The sequence below is a fragment of the Acanthopagrus latus genome, chromosome 8, assembly GCF_904848185.1.
Source record: "Acanthopagrus latus isolate v.2019 chromosome 8, fAcaLat1.1, whole genome shotgun sequence".
Classification (NCBI taxonomy): domain Eukaryota; kingdom Metazoa; phylum Chordata; class Actinopteri; order Spariformes; family Sparidae; genus Acanthopagrus; species Acanthopagrus latus.
The window spans coordinates 18,501,342-18,518,340 of record NC_051046.1 but is presented as its reverse complement, the minus strand read 5'-3'; the positions used below and the strand labels follow the sequence as shown (position 1 = coordinate 18,518,340).

The 16,999-nt window shown below is 40.8% G+C and overlaps 1 protein-coding gene across 2 annotated transcripts in view; it reads right to left on the bottom strand.

Moving 5' to 3' along the window:
• pik3c2a (phosphatidylinositol-4-phosphate 3-kinase, catalytic subunit type 2 alpha) overlaps positions 1 to 16,999 on the bottom strand; it is a 46,483-nt gene that overhangs the window by 5,609 nt on the left and 23,875 nt on the right. For both annotated transcript variants that reach the window (XM_037106276.1, XM_037106275.1), the window contains exons 5-25: positions 16,135 to 16,255; positions 14,958 to 15,069; positions 14,610 to 14,689; positions 14,088 to 14,151; positions 13,111 to 13,257; positions 13,000 to 13,033; positions 12,654 to 12,894; positions 9,602 to 9,724; positions 9,266 to 9,433; positions 8,933 to 9,050; positions 8,333 to 8,475; positions 6,446 to 6,637; positions 6,208 to 6,301; positions 6,019 to 6,113; positions 5,129 to 5,309; positions 4,888 to 4,992; positions 3,891 to 3,983; positions 3,536 to 3,665; positions 2,260 to 2,396; positions 1,636 to 1,805; positions 109 to 265 (exon numbers count right to left, since the gene is read on the bottom strand). In XM_037106276.1, coding sequence (XP_036962171.1) covers positions 109 to 265; positions 1,636 to 1,805; positions 2,260 to 2,396; positions 3,536 to 3,665; positions 3,891 to 3,983; positions 4,888 to 4,992; positions 5,129 to 5,309; positions 6,019 to 6,113; positions 6,208 to 6,301; positions 6,446 to 6,637; positions 8,333 to 8,475; positions 8,933 to 9,050; positions 9,266 to 9,433; positions 9,602 to 9,724; positions 12,654 to 12,894; positions 13,000 to 13,033; positions 13,111 to 13,257; positions 14,088 to 14,151; positions 14,610 to 14,689; positions 14,958 to 15,069; positions 16,135 to 16,255 — 2,705 coding nt within the window. The remainder of the gene's footprint in view (positions 1 to 108; positions 266 to 1,635; positions 1,806 to 2,259; positions 2,397 to 3,535; positions 3,666 to 3,890; positions 3,984 to 4,887; positions 4,993 to 5,128; positions 5,310 to 6,018; positions 6,114 to 6,207; positions 6,302 to 6,445; positions 6,638 to 8,332; positions 8,476 to 8,932; positions 9,051 to 9,265; positions 9,434 to 9,601; positions 9,725 to 12,653; positions 12,895 to 12,999; positions 13,034 to 13,110; positions 13,258 to 14,087; positions 14,152 to 14,609; positions 14,690 to 14,957; positions 15,070 to 16,134; positions 16,256 to 16,999) is intronic.

The window sequence follows — 16,999 nt, the reverse complement described above, 5'->3', positions numbered from 1 at the left end:
GTCTTCATGACAACTACCTAATGTAAGACTTAAGTGACAGAATGTGCTGTATTCTTTGCTGCCAGGTATGTATGTGTAGCTGGTGTGTACATGACTGTCCTGTCTCACCAGTGACAACAGGTTAAGGAAAAGCCCGGAGTGCTTGCGGATGAGGTTGTAGGCCTGGCAGCACAAATCTACAAACAGCTGAAAACGACTGGTGGGACGCTCGCCTCCATTGATGACGTACGCCATGTCAGAGGTCAGAACGAATGGAGCTCGGTCCCTGATGGGAAAGACAGCAGGGAGAAAAAAAATCAGCTTCTGATGATGGTAAGTTTTTGAAACAGGTTTGTGGATAAAAGGTCTGTGGTTTAAATCCCTGGGAAAATCTGGAACAGAAAAGTGAATGCACCTCCTTCTCCCACAATAACCTCAGGAGCACCCTGAGGCAAGACATCACAACGCTTCTAAACAGCTCAGTGGAAATGCGGAGAGGCCAAAAATAGAAGACAGTTGTGGAGCGGCCCACCTGGACGGATCCCAGCTGGGAATGAGTGCAGTGTGTGAGCTACGAACCAGGTCATGCTTGAAAATACACATTCATTTTGCAAAGTGAAGTACACCAACTCCAACACTGGCAATTCAGTTACCCACAAAGGAGCCTCTGACTCATTGCATTTTTTAAGCCATTTGTACACCAAAATTAGCAGTCTTCAGGTTTTTTTAACACAGGTAAACCAACTAAAAATAGGTAATTGACTCCTTTTCCTTTTGCCAGTGGACGAGTTGGCCTTTCTGTGTCTGATGGATCACAATTGATGTCAGAAAAGCATCAGAGAAACAGAAATAGTAGAAAGCTGCATGGATGCCAGTGACAATGGTATGGTTACTTTTCTTATTTCATTTCAGTCCGCCTCAGTCTTAAGGTGAACGGTGTTTGAGCGCTACTTGAATGGATATGGAAGGTAAACCATTCAAGCGCCAATGTACTGCTTGAATCGTGCCAGAAAAGGAATAAAAATTAGCATGTCAGCCAGGTGTTTCTGTCAGCTGTGACTACTGCACACTCATTTGACCTAAGAATGAATGCCTTTAGCCATGTTGGTGGGTTTTTGTCCTGGGGGGAAAGATGTATTTGTATTTTGTATTTAGCGTTCCGCTGATCAACTCAACAAATGAGGAGATCAAATTATGCCATCAAATCAATACATGTGTCTTTATCAAGTAAATTCTTCTGGTGGGTCCATTTTAACACTCCAGCAGAGATTACAACTAGGAAACATTTCCTTCTCATCACTGTAATGGATGAGGTAATACATGTTCCTTCAATGTATTCAAAACTCTGGCACTAACACAATAAAATGTAGGAATTGTTCTTTGGGAGTGGCAGAGTTTTGTTCACCGTTGATTCCTGCCACTTCAGTGTACCCATCACGTTTTGGAGATTGTTATTTATTCAGTGTGTTAACTTTCCCCTACTGAAGTCAGCTGTTACCTTTCACATATCATCTGGTTACGTCCTGGTAATAAAAACACAGTAATAGACATCCTGTTCCACCCTGATGGGAAAACCCTGATAGTGCACCAAAGCATGTTTTAGCTGACAAGCACTTACACAAAACACGCCCCTCATACAGCATATCAGATTTTCACCTTTTGAAGCTGCCAAACATCTGAGCATGTCCCAGGAACTTCCCGAAATCGATGTGGAACATGTGACCAGTGGAGCGCAGCATAATATTGTCATTATGGCGATCACAGATGCCCAGCACATAGGTCGCCACACAGCATCCTGCACATGAGTAGATGAAATTCTCTGATGCCTGAAAAGAGGACAGAAAGAGGGGAGGAACAAATGTGAATATATATATAAAATTAATAATATATTACAAAGACATAAACACACACATACACATATACATATACATCTGTAAGTGTGTATCTAATGACATGTTTATTCCCTCTTCCTGATGAAAATTCAGGGTCAAACTTGGCGCAGTAGATCTTTAGGGTCAGAGGTTGTGAGTTGGGAGTGCGGTTTCACATTTATAGGTGTCAAAGGTCAGAAACTTCTACAACTGCCATATACTTCAGGAGTGCATGAGTGTGTGTTTTTAACTCCTACAGAGCCAAACCATTGTGTCAAAGGAAAGTTATGGCTTTAATATCTGAGCCCTGACTACTCATTCAACATAGAGAGGCAGCTCAGCACATTTTTCTCATTTGTAGTGTTGAAGGGGGTTTACTTCTGATTGCATATACAATATGTCTTTTTACCTTCTCATATTCATCCTCAGCAGGATTGTACTTGCGGAGCCACTCCGCCAGCGGTTTGTCCTTGAAGGATCCTGTTACGCCGTACTCCACCTGGATCTTTCTCAGGGTGTCGGAGGATGGCACCAGTTCCACCATGCCTAAACAACACATCACAATTTTTTATCAACACAATGCATATATGGGACAGTGACTGGTGTTGTTTTGCCAATCATGATGAGAATATGCCAGGCAATCATAACCGGAGGCTGTAATGGAGATGGCATTACACAGATGTCTGCTCGCGAATCATAATTGAGTTTAATATGAAGTCTGTTTGGATTATGAGACATCATTTCTGCCTGTCTCGTTACAACAACAGAATTCTTCCTTCTTATAAGTTCACACACCGGTAATGATTTTATCTGTTCTTCTCATGGCCATGGTGTTTATAACCTCATATAGAAAGGTAATTTCCTTTCCTAACAGTGGGGCTTGACAATGACTAATTACTGCTTTCAACCATGACCAGTAATATTAACTTATGTTTATTTCTGACCGACTTGTGCTGTAAAGTTTACAATATAGTGTTTCTACAGTAGGTTTATGCTTTGGACAGAGATGGTACAAAATGTTGACTGACTGATGTGTGTCGGACCCCATTTACCCCACAAGGTCACTTCATGTGTTTTTGGCAGATAAAACAGCGGTCCAATCCCAAAAAAAGTTGACTATAAATTAATTAGAAAAGCATTCAATGGATTTAAATCGTTTCAAGACGCATTCTAGCCAGACCGTGAAAAGGTGTAAATAGATCTGTCTTTCCAAGATGCAAATATAATCCTCCAATAGTATAACTTTGTCAGTAAATTGTGGCAATTGCCACTCACTGTCAATTTTCTTTATATATCTAAAGTGTAGCTAAGTTACACTAAAATTACATTGAAATTAGCCATTGTTCCATCTTGTCTGAAAACGTCTGTCTCACTTGTACCCTTTAAATATGATTTATTAATGTATGTTTGTGTTACCTCATGATGGTGGTTTGCTAACGCCAGCCAAACTGTTACGGTTTTATGTAAACTGGTAAAGTGCAGAAGTTTGTCATCAGATGTATTACAGCCTCCTCCTGGACTAGAAGAGGACTGACTCTAAATCAAGACAGTCTGCAATCAGTTGTGATCTGGCTAACAGAAACACATTTTATGGCAATGTATGTGTAAATGAAAGTATTTAAAATGTTAGAGACACTTGAATTAACACGTGTAAATGGGTCCTCTGCATGTGTTTAGACTGTTACCTTTGTCCTTGCCGGTGGAGATGCATTTGAAGTTGACAATACGGAGATCCAGCCCCTCCTGCAGCCAGATGCGGTCCATAATCCGGATCATCTGAAGAGCCAACATGTCCTGCCTCAAGTCCTCTCCAACCTAAAACACAAACAAACAGAGACAAATTACATCAACACAGTGCATTCTTAAAATTACTGCTTGAACCTCCTATCAGCCACCAGGGGGAGCAGTGCTCAGCTCAGACGTAAACAACAGTTACAACAAGTTAGGCCGGCTACTATTAAAAATACTTCGGGCAGTTCGTCAGGTTCATCTGCAGCATTTTTCACTTGCAGTTTATGCTGCTTTGTGTGGGTACAGTACCTTAAACATAACATTGATCTCTTCTCCCAGAGGGTCGGCATTGACCAGGGCCAGCTTGAGGGGAACTGCGTTGGAGTTGAAGAAGGAGCAGGCCTACACACACAAGCACATCATGTTATATCCTGGACTACACTGTGCTTTTTGTTGTTTTTAAGATCAAAACAACGGGATTGAGTTATGTCTTCTTTATTGTTTTCTTTGTATCTTTGATTTGTTTTGAGATCAGTTTTAAAAGACATGTTTTGTTTTGTCACCAGAGGTAACATACTGTATGTCAACATTTTGCTTTACCAAAGAAAATTCATCATCCAGCTAATGAAAAACCTATTTTTGTGGAAAGTGTCAAGTAGATGCAATTAGATTCACGTCTCTCAAACTATGTGGAACATTGTGTGGCTCATAGCCATATAAGAGATACATTAAAGTCATGTTTAAATATGGCCTAGATATACTCACCAACTACATTATAATAGTCTCTAAAGCCAGAGCTGAAATGATAGGCCAGGCAGACAGGTTGACTGCACCTATTCTTTTTGTGACAAGCAGTGATCGTCATCTTACTTTTGGGATTACTTGCAGATATTTCAAAAGTGATATCAAAAGATGTCTCATTATCTTTGATGAATATCTGTAGTAGATTTTTGCCAAATACGTACACGCATGTGTTTTATATTGTGGTCATTGTAGTTTAATGCACTCATTTCCTCGGCGGTTTGAACCACAGAGGTTCTACAAGAGGAGGAGAATTTGACTGTTTTCCTGTTTCCAGCCAACAGCTCCACTGAGTTTTTCTTATTCTCCTGTTCTCTGTACTTCTATTCATTGTTACAGTAATTAATTCACTAATGCAACTTCTTTGTTGATCAAGTATATCTAGTGTAATGGAAGGTGTTTTGACCTGAATACAGTTATAAAAATTAACTCATCATTTCGAAGACCAAATTTTGGGGGGCAAAATTGTCAATTTCTCTTTATCTATGGTCCGTGTGTATATTACCTTCATGTTTAGCTCCTTGGCAACCAGACTGGGGCTGAGAGGCAGTCGGCAGCTGTTCCTCTGGAAAAAGTTCTGAACATTTTCAAGGCCCTCCTGAAGCGCTACCTGAACAGACACAAAAATACAAATTATAACACACACACACACACACACACACACACACACACACACACACACACACACACACATAGAACGTGCAATATTACAGTCAGATCACAACCCCACACACACACATACTAACCTGTCTTGTGGACCCTCCGGCCTGCCTGACTCTCTCTGCCACGGCTCCCAGCAGGTTAACCAGGTGAGTCTGTTTCTCCAGCTCTGCCCTCAGCTTCGCTCCACACAGACACAGCAGGGCACCCAGCACCCGCTCATAGCGTCGTCCCCAGGCAGGATCCTGCACAGCATCCTTCAGTAGCCTGCAGTCATTACACACATCACAACAGACGACATTTAAAGGGCACAAGCTTCACCCGGCCTGTTTCAGCATCAGCATCAAAGTGCTTAAAGTGCAAAACTAAATTTTTCCTGAAAGAAGTGCTGAATTCCAACTCCAAGTGTGGTGCAGGGAGTTTGATTTGCCAGCAGCCTCTTATTTAGTTATTCTATGTAAAGAGCCTCAGCACTGAGATCATAATTTTAAAAAGCTGATGATAACAAACTATGTCTTTGGTTTAATGAATTACAAACTAGACCCTCTTAATGGCAAAATACAAGCAAAATAACATAGGCTGTATGTCTATTCTAAAAGCCACTGAATAAGACAGGAAATGAAGCAAACTTGTGTTTAGACCTATTGTCTTGTGAAAATATGTCTGGGGATTATGAATAATGCTATAAATAGCAATGTCCTAATGCCCACACAGCGAGGTGCAGAGATTCTAAGCAATTCCACTGAAAATAAAACACGCTGCACATAAATAGATTAAAAAAAACACACCTGTCGAATAAAATTATACTTGTCGAATAAAAAGATTACCAAGTATTTTTTGTGGTGACCAAGAGTTCATGGTGTCATGAAATATAATTTTCTCTGATGAGACTTCTTCTCGCAACATTTCCTTTCAGGTGTTTGTTTGGATATAACTACACTGGCTTGTTGCTGTTTCAGTACTGCTGTTGACTCACCAATAGAGGTAGTGAGCAATGTTGATGTTCCCTTGTGCTCTGGACAGCAGGAACATGACAAGGGCATTCTTTAAGTGACACTCAAACTTTAATGCCTGGAAAGAGACAAAAATGACTTAGAACAGGGACACCTCAGTCTGTACAAATGTAAAGTATCTAAGGTATTTGTGCATCTATTTTTAGCTTTACCTGTACAAGCTGTGGCAGATAGTCAGCCAGCTCATCATCACTGCTCTTTTCAATCCAACCAACAGCAACATTTCTCACTTCCGTGTCTGCAAACCTACACACATACAATACACACATGTGCATTAGGTAGTTTAAGACAACAAAGATCCACAGAACGAAAACAGAAAACTAACATTTTTCCCTCATTTCAAACTCGTCTTTGGTTTCACCAGAAAAATTCAAACACACATCTACATACTTTGAGTCGAGCATCTCCAGCGCGGTGACAGGGGGCAGAGGGGGCCAGTGGTGCAGCAGGGAGTGGATATGGGCTATGCTTGCCCAGTCCCAGCTGGGCACACTAGCCAGCACCTTGGGGAGGCTGCTGGGGTGGTCCTTCCGACAGTGGAGCTGATGGTCCCATAAGAGCTGGTGGTCTGCACGCTTTAGCCTGGAGACAGAGGACAGATAGATTGGATGGTACTTTATTTTGCTAAGAGAAAAAGAAAAAAATATGTACATAAACTGTATTGCCAGGTGTGACTTTCAATGTTTCAAGATGAATTTTATTTTATTTTTCAGTGTGTAAAAACTACCTGTTTCAACACTAAAATTAAACAAAAAAATAACAAAAGAGAGGGGTATACTTGGCAGGATCAGCAATAATGGTTAAGACAGAGAGGATAGACACAACACTTAAATAAAATCACATAAAATAAATATATTGACAGCAATGTGACAGTAAGTTAGCAACTGCAATTTTCTGAAAAATGTCTGAAAAAACTGGTATAAGGTACATTTAAACAAGGAATACAGCCCCTACTAGGAGCACTTCCAAAATATTCAGTGAAGATCCTTCTAGACAGCTTGAAAGAGTGTGAGTGGGTGCACTGTGAGACACTGTAAGGGTCCCCTGGTGGGCCCTGAAGCAGGAAAAATAAACAAGGTTGAATTACTCTGACAGCTCTCTTTCCCCTTACTGAAGATGCCAGCGATATTTGTCTTTACTTGACCTCTATATAGTCATAAAAATGAAATGTTCTCCTTTTGGACTGATTGAATATTACACACACTGAATCAACACACGACAGATCAATGAGACTGCAGTCTTGTGCCCACAAAGGCTGTAGAAATGAATGAGCAGGACAGAAAGCAGGCGGTGACAGACCAGTGAGAGAGCGCTCTGTGCTAAAGTGCTGGTTGAGTCTCATGGATGTTGGCAGCATGGAGGAGATTTGGCTGGCAGCAGGCATAAGAGAGCATTTAGCTGGGCCTGGAGCAGCTGGACGAGAACAGACACACTGGTGCAGACAACATAGAGGCATGTACGGGGAACTGTGGCTGGCAGAGTCAGTGGCATCTTTTAAAATCTCTTCTTAAATCTACTAAGTCCAACGGATTTTGGGTGGTCAGAGAGTTTGCCAAAAAGCTGTCTGCTCAGGGCGGAAATGTTACATGAAATACTGTTTCTGTGCAAGTTATTTAGACTTTTGTAACACTAAGTACTGTAATTATAATTATTAGTGGAATTTTTAAGAACATAGATTCAAGATTAAACTGAACACAAAAGTGCTGTTTGGATTCCCCTGAGGTCACATTTTTCAGTGAGGCAGCATGCATTACAAACGCTTTCAATACAACACCAGTGTTATTAAATTGCTCTCAGACTTGTGACTGTTATCAACAAACACCCTAGTACAAAAATAGTGATGTCTTCAGCACAGACGGCTTTAAACCAAGCAATACTTTGCGAGGAAAATCAGGTTTTGTTGCATTTTTGACCCCACAGATAGACATTTTAATCAAAACTTCAGAAGTTAATAAACTATCCAGATGCGTTGAGGCTCCTGTCTTTGCACAAGAAGCACAGCATTGTCAAATGTGAATTTCAGCTTTTTGGCACAGCTTTTTTGTGTTATGTTGCTCAGCCTGATGTCTGTTTTGCACATCAAGCTGAGCAACATTAAGACCATCTCTCTTGTGCTATTAATTGAATTCAGTGCTTTTATTTGAAATCAGTCCAGCAAAGCAAATCTCCCTTAAAAACTGAAGAGATAGAAACAACTGAAAAAGCTGACACATTAATTGTTAGAACTGTTTATCATATATACTCTCAGATTGCATCTCATGTTTGACATTCTCCTACCCAAAATTGGAAGCTCGGCTGCAGATTTTCTCTAGTTTGCGCCGCAGATCGGGGTCCAACTCTTCCACTGTGTGGGGCTCTGGGCTTGGGGCTTCCTTGGGTCCCACGTATAAAACATCCACTGCTGAGTTGGGGAAATCCACCTGGCAGTATCACAAATACCAAAATTGGGATCAGTTCATTCCTGTTAAGTATCTTTAATTCAAGTAAACACATTTCTTCAAATACAGAGCTTTTCTTAAAAAAAACTCCAAGCCCAAAACATGACTAAAAGTTTGTCACAGTTTGACAAGATCTTGTACTACTAAAATTAAAGTACTGTTTCACCTAATGAACCTTACAGTATTGGGACTTTTATGTAGTTCTAGTGATCATGGAAATTAATGCCACGCAGTAGTTGTACTGTAACAGCAATAGTGACCATGACAAAAGGCAAAAAGTTAACTACTACTGTACAACCATGACTGTCTTGATCACTACCTATGACTATTGTAAAACACCACTTACCCAACTGAAATAAATCAAAATGAAAACAGTACAGTACAAGTACAGTACATTTACAAATTTTAGTTCACCGGCATCATTAGCACCACCACCAACCTGTAGTACTATTCTCTCTACAGGCACCCTCTTGCGGCTGCCTGTAGAGCCAGCGGCGGCAGCAGCTCCCTGGGCAGATGTCCACAGACACAACAACCTGCTGCCCCTGGCAAGCACCCTGCAAAACACATTCGGCAATAAACTACAAACCCAAAACAATCAAAGTTAGGAATTTTATTGACAGATTACTTCCACTGTGAAAAATATGTCAACTTTAATGTGTCAAATTGTTAGACTGAAACTGTTTAGAAAAGATCTTTCACAACTGAGTGATAAATGGGGAGATCTCAGAAACAAAAGTCCAGCCACCACAAGCCACTCCTCTCTCCTTACCCTCTAAAGTCAAAGAGCGGCATAGAGACTTTGCCCAGCAGCTCTGGAGCTTTCCTCTGTTTGTTGGAGTCTGGGGAGCCGCTGGCATTCTGGTTCAACACCCCGAACAAAGTGAGGCTCAGTATGGACTCCAGGGGGAGAACAGCTACTGCTATGGGGAAGCTGATCCTATGAGAGACAAGGAAAGTGTTGTAGCATAAAGACAGTACAAACAGCATGCTGTTGGTATTGTTGTTATTGTTGTTATAGTTGTTGGAGGAGAGGAGAGGAGAGGAGAGGAGAGGAGAGGAGAGGAGAGGAGAGGAGAGGAGAGGAGAGGCCGAAGCAATCACTCACAGTTCGTCCCATTTGATGTGGTAGAAGAAGCTTTTGTATGTGCCCACTCTCTTGGACTGGACCGGTTTAAACAGGTTCTTGCCATTGTGTGTGAGTGAACACACCAGAAAGTACTTCTCATAACTGCAACAAAACAACATGATAAGTTTTGTAACTGCATCTTTCTATGCAGCCAGAGATTTGATGAAACTGTTAGAGTTAAAATTATAATATATTTGAAATATAAAAACAAACAACAATGCTTGTTGTTTTAACACTCTCTGGTTGCTAGGATACAGGTATTATTAAGGTAAGGCACAGGTCACAGTGTGTATAGCTATTGGGACATACTGGTCCTTGTATGTACATTTTTTCATTTAATTTATTTTAAATTTAAGACACAGAAATCATGCTCTCATTTTCAGCAATGTCTTGTTTCACAGAATAACAGTTAAAGATACGTCAGTTTGGGAACAACTATGGAAGGGGACAGCATCCATCCATCGTCTGTAACCACTTTATCCCTTTTATGGGGTCATGGGGGTTTTTGCTGGAGCCAATCCCAACTGTCTCTGGGCGAGAGCAGGGTACCTGAACAAGTCGCCAGCTCATCGCAGCCCTCACTGTTGGCAGAGGCCGCCATGCAAGGTGCCAACTGGACATCAGGAGCAAGTTGGAGTTCATTATCTTGCTCAATGACATCATATCAAGGATCAAAGATATCACATCAAGGATATCATGCCGCTCAGCCCGGAGCATGAATTTGAACCAGCGACCTTCCAATCACTAGCCGACCTGCTCTACCTGCAGCATCCTGGTCATTCAGAGATACTTAAAAACAGTTTGGAACTTGAACCAGCAAACTTCTAGTCCGAATCAGACCACTGCCTGCCTGTCTATGTAATACTAGTAATAGGCCCTGAACACCCATGCAGGTGTTTTGAGTTATTCTTGTTAGACATCAGTGATTCTTAGGTTGATTTCTCTAAAAATCTTTTTTTTTTTTTTTTTTAAAAGAAAGCTGCTCTGTAACTGCCCACACAGAAAGGAAGAGGTCTAATCAGGCAACATAAGAAAAAACCTGTGTGGGTGGACCATGGCTGTGCAGGAGCTTTTAACCACTATAGAGTATTACAACTCTCCTTTACAGTCACACAATCTGCACCTGAAATTGCCTACAACAACAATTTTGAACCATTTTCACCAAAGTGAAAAAGCTCACTACACACGCTGAGAAACTTATTTCCTGGTATTTAATGTATTGTTGGTGTAGACGTTATCACCACATACTGGCCTAGCATGCTTGTTTGGAAAATATGTGTTTTAAAAAATATCTGTGTTGATATAACCTTAGAATATACAGGAACCAGGAACTATAAAAGGCACACACATTTCCTCATCTCTATATGTATCCTGTATATACAGTACTGAATTCAATGTAATAAAGGCCAATACTTTGTATAAAAAAATAAATAAACAAGAAATATAGATTTGCGGGATTTATATTTCCTGATCTGATGCCATATGTGAACAAATAGTTCACCACCAGTATTAAGATTAGGTGTCACAACACAACAACACCTCCCCAAATAATTACTGTGTTTCAGTTGGAGACGTGTGAGATATGCAAGTGGAGAGTGAAAATACAAGCACATCATTTACACATTTTCACCACTACAGGCTTGATTCACTGCTCAGTGCCATCTGTGTTGGCAGCTCCACCACTCGTCATGGTGTCTCAATATGCTGGCAATGCCGAGGCATCTACTGAGGCTCCAGATGGATGACACACTGGCCACAACAACGCCAAACACTTAGACCTCAATAACTGAGTATTATAGTAACACCACAACACAACAGATATGCCTAAATACTCGTCTGGGCTGGGCAACATTGTACTCGCTGCGCCCTGCTGGCCTTGGGTTGAGAGGAGCTAAATATTTTAGGAGGTGTCTTTGGAATGAGTGTCACTGCAGCAATGTTTGGTGCTGGCTTAAAATAGCTGCTGGAAGAGGCTGAGCTGGAGTAAATAGGCCTGTTATTAAGCAGTTCCTCTCTCTATATGAAGGCCTCACTGGTCGACCAGAAAATTACCATGGAAGGAAAGGATGGCAGCAATTCTTAAGACAGCTTTGAAAATGCCTCCGACTCACATTCAGAGTTAAAGTTTCTGTATTTCTGATTTCTGATTTCAAATGGCTGCATTTTTAATTTGGCACTGACCAGAATTAGACTTGGTTGGCGTTCATCATGATGTAACTCAGCAACAAAACAATAGTTTTATAAATGTATTGCTGAGGACTATCCCTTATTGATGATGAGGTGAAATGACAAGAATCTGATCTTGATCTCTACATTTCTAGGCTTTCCAAACCTATGCAACTGTGGGAGGGCCTGTCAGAGATGTACTGATCTTGGTCAGTGATGCGTGACAGAGCTGGGAACGGAAAGATTTGGCTCAGCTCAGTTCCAGACACACACAGGAGATAAAGTCAGGGTGAAACTGGACACTGGCATGGAAAAATAAGACGTGGGGAGCAACACAGGAGCCGTTTGTTTAGTAGAAGAAAACAAGACTATCTGCTGTGACAGCACAGCCCGTGACACTGTGCTGCAATGTTGTAGTGTCACAAAAATTCTCTCCCTAGTCCTGGCTGCTTACCAATAAATTGCTTGGCTTGTTCTGCAGTTGCACTCATTGTATGCACTTGGCACAGTGGATTACAATTCTTATGTAGCTTCCGCTACCTTCTGTGTTCATCTTTTGCCCTAGCTTGCAGAAGTGCAATTAAGTGAAATGTGGGTAAAATTGTAAGTAAAAAAAACATGAATAGAGGTTTTAATTACCCTGCAGCAAAGGTCTTGAAATGTTAACACACATGAAGAGCATCATCAGCTACAGAGTCACATCACCTGTATTTCTGATGCGCTTATCTGTGTCCCTCTACTGTTTTGTGAAACAGGTAGGATAAACACTTAGATGAGATACATTGTTCTCTCAAAAAAATGTAAAAAAGAAAGAGGACCCCAAAAATTAAAAATAAGAGAGTATGTTCATCCTCTCAATGTTTACCTGCTGACCCAGTTCGCCGGGATGCCATGCAATGCAAACAGAGTGAACTGAAGGTGGTCTGTGGTGCCTGAAGCTTCTTTGCTACTCCTCCCCTCTATACATTCCCCATCTGTAGCCTGAGGCAATGGAGGGGAGCTGAAGGAGGCGGATGGGGGGCAGAAGGAGCGCAAGTAGAGCTTTGCCAGATTATACACAGCCTGTGTCAGCAAGGCCATGCTCTCCTCCACGGGACTGGTGTGACCTGTCAGAATCAGGCAGTTGAGGTCAGATAGAAATCATGGGAATAGTGGTAACTACAGTGTTTAGTAGGAGGTTGAGTGTGACTGTGTGTATGTACAGAACTTACCATTTGATGACTGACCAGATGATTTGGACCCCATCTACAAAGCAACACATGTTCTTAGAAAGGCATCATTGTATCTAACACTTGGTGAGCATGTTCGATTCAAAAGCTTACCTTGGGTGAGTGTGTCCTGGGTAAATTGACGGAATGGCGAAGCCTCTTCACAGCCTCTGTGATGGCTTGCGTCTCCACCTCATCTAGAGCACAACACAGGTTCTTCAGAGTCTGCGCCAACCGATCCACTGTCTTATACTGGGTACTCTGAATAGAGAGATACAGTGCAGGTTAGTATAGCATTTGTGTTACAACTGCATCAATCTTTACATACTCCATCAATCCTGTTGTGAAAAGGATATCCTCCCAATGTAAACTTTTGTTTTCAGTTCGTCTTTAAAAAAAAAGACAACCCATTGTTAAACATAAGAATGACACATCAGAAGGTCTCTGAGAGTCAACAACCACCAACAATCCATTAAACAGATTCTCATCTTAAGTTCATTTCAAACTACAGCCTACTGTGTGAGCATGTTTGTACAAACTAGGCTCAAAACAAACATACTTTTGCAATCTGAAGCAGATTAATTACAGTACGTGCTATGGTCTTGTCATGGTTCACTTAAATAAATCTTGATGTGATTATGAGGTTTACGATGGGCTGAGGGCGGAGCATATTTCTCACTTCAGTCTGCATTGAATTACTCCAAAATAACCTACACTGGCTGAAAACAGATGTGCCATTTCTAGAAAGCCGGCCTTCCAGGAATGTCCTAGTAAACTTGCATTTATGTGTGAAATATTTGAATGGACACAAAAACCTTGAGGGGAGTTGAAAACAGTCTTTGGAGCCTTCCGTTATACAATTCAGTTAAACATTTTTTGTGTTAACGGGGTGTAGCATAAGAGGTGGGACCAGAGGCGACATGAGTCTCAATATAAGAGCAGCTACACAATTTTTTTAAATCCATACCTTTCAATTCAGTAGAAGAGTTAACAGTACAATTAATTGTTTGATGTTTCAAGACTGGAATATATTGAAAATAACTGAATCCTTTGATTTTTTCTTTTCAGACCAGCACAGGAACCACATGTACCTCATTTTGTAGGCAGATGTTGACTTGATTGTGATAGCCTTCTAAATAGTCAGCAAGGCCTTGTCTGCAAGAAAATGTGCAAAAAGAGATTAGGTAAGGAATGAGAGGACTTATCAGCTCTAATCAGGTAAGAACAGAATATATTGTAAAATTTACTTTGGTTAACTAAAGGAAACTAAAGCTCTTTTAAACAATTTCATGCACGTAACATGACAAAAAAAACTGTATGTATTTCCATATCTTATTAATTTGTCAATCCAGCACGTGAACTGGAAGTGCACATTTAACTCAACCTAGGAGGACAAGTCAAAAAGATGCAATTAATATTCATATACACTGAAAAGGAGATGGAAAATGTGCCATTTCAGGATTTTAATGTGGTAAAAATGCTTTTTAAAAAAAATCACGTTGGTAACACATTTTGCATGCCTCAATACATATGTGGAGGGGATCTTTAAGCTCACAACTCCCTTTTTAAAATTATTTTTTTACATTGTCCCAACCATTCTAGGACCCTCCTACCTGGTGACATTTTCCTTGAATGGCCTGTCCACTTGGCCAAGGTGCTTCTCTAAGTCTATGGAGGAGTTGTCATCTTCCTCCTAAACAAAAGCAGTCAAGATTTACCGACCAAGCATTTCAGGTGACAGATAAGCAGGTGCCAAAGTCTCAGTGATATATAATCACAACAAATCACTGGGATCATCTTTTCCCTAAATGAGGAGCAAGTGTTTTCAGTTTCCCACACTGGGTCAAAAGTTTGAAAATGAGTCTCAGTGGCACAACATAAAATGTATTATGTCACATTTCAGTAAAATACTTCTATAAAGTTTATATGAGATCACATGTTCGTTTGATTGAGTGACTTACAGTGCGCGCCAAGTCTCTTCTCATGGTGGAGTGAGAGAGTAGCTGTAATGTGATCTCATTCTCCCACTTCCTGCAGTTCTGGACGTACTCATGGCTTCCGAGGCTGTGTTTACTGTGGCACAGGGAAACAGAGAGAAAAGGTTCAGAAAACCACACTATATGTTGAGAATAATAAGAGTAATTATTAGAAAAAAAGGAATAAGAGAGAAACAAATATCTCCTTCACTTCCCTGAGATGGAAAATGATATTTGTTTACTCTGTACTTTGGGGAAATGCTATTTAATTTGTGTTGCTATTCTTTTCTTTGCTTATTTTGTTACTGGTGTTGTTTGGAAAGGTGCTGAGGCCACTTGTACACCCACCACTCACAAAGTCAAAAGTTTTCTGTACAGTATAATGCAGCAATATCCATAACAAATGTCCGAAATAAGCTTTTGGGCTCATCTAACAAGCTGATATTACAAAGCAAAATTATTTTCATTGCCTTAATAGGTACTTGCATCCACTCAATCTGACATAGTTGAACTTAGTCGGTGGTATGCACCTACTAAGAACAAGTACAGCATGCTTTTGCCATGTTCCTGACATAAAACTGAAAATAAACAATTTTGTGCATCCCTAATCTTTTCAACATTTGGGATTTGACAGATGGTTCATAGATTCAGGCCGGATCCTGTAACTGTCCTTATACAATAACTTTCAGGGTATGTGTAGGGTTTGAAAATGTTCTTCAAACTAGGAGAGGCCAAAAATAATCACAGAGCAAAAGAAATCTTGAACTGTTTCCATGGTAACCGTAAAAAAAAAACAAAAAACATAATGTAATGATTTATGGACATTCTTATTATGGCAAGGCTATAAAGAGTAGTTACAGTACGACAGAATAAATGATCAACATACTCAACATTTGTTTATTCAGCAGCTATAACCACAAAATATTACTTATGCAGCTTTGAGCATTCGGCTGCACTGGGCCTTTAAGTCCTGGTATAGGAATAACTATTCCCATGTATCCAAGATTAGAGGGCGAAGAGAATTTCTACGGTGGAGGGAGGTGCAGGCAAGATATAGAAACATCAGTCAGTCCCCTCTGCACAAGATTTTGAAATGATGCCAAGATAAGTGTAATAGAGAGGAAGTTATCCATGTACTTTTCTGTTGTGTTAGTGTACTCACTTCTGCAGCACCTCCTCCCGGCCACACACTTTGAGCAGGTAGCTGGAGAAGTCGACCTGGTCCAGGTCATCGTGGACCCAACAGAGAGTCTGACTGATCAACAGCTCCACTGGAGAACTCACTGAAAAAGGAAAAGGACGGAGAGATGTACGATGAAGAAGATGGTGATGGTGGCAGAGAGGGAGGAAGAAGGGGTGATCAGGAATATTGATGGAAAGAAAGGGAACCACATGAGAATGATGTGAGGGAGGGACAGTGAAATGGAAAAGGCACAGAGAAGGGAGGGATCAGTGGTTGGTGAAAAAAGGAAGGGAATGATGGAAGAGACCAGAAAGAGAAAAATATGTATCAATACAATATCAACTATATCAAAATTATCGTGTAGAGTTTTGGCCTGATAATAGATACATATTTGCTGCTGCTGTGGGAACTGAGTTCTAGAACTCACATTCATCACAGTTTCTCTAACCGCAAATCATTCTGCCACATTTTGTAGGGCTCATGTTTCACTTCAAATAAAACCTGTTCTGGAATCAACAGCATTACTGCTGTGAGTTGTAAAATAATTTAAACTGGAGAGGATTTGGGGTCAAGCTCAAGGTGTTTGTGTGTGCTCTGATATCTGATGTGTCCGGCCCAGGGAAGAATGAGTGGAGAGCGTAACCTGATACACAGCAGATTACTTTGCAGTTTGACTACTTCCATAGAGGTTTTAGCACATTCTTAGCCATAAACAAACACGTCCAGACAAATAAAGATAAAAAGACACTTCATTCAGAGGACTATCGCAGCTTTGGACTAAGCACACGCACTCAGCTTACTTAATATGCGCACAAGGGAGAGAGACCACCCCTGGCTCCGGCAA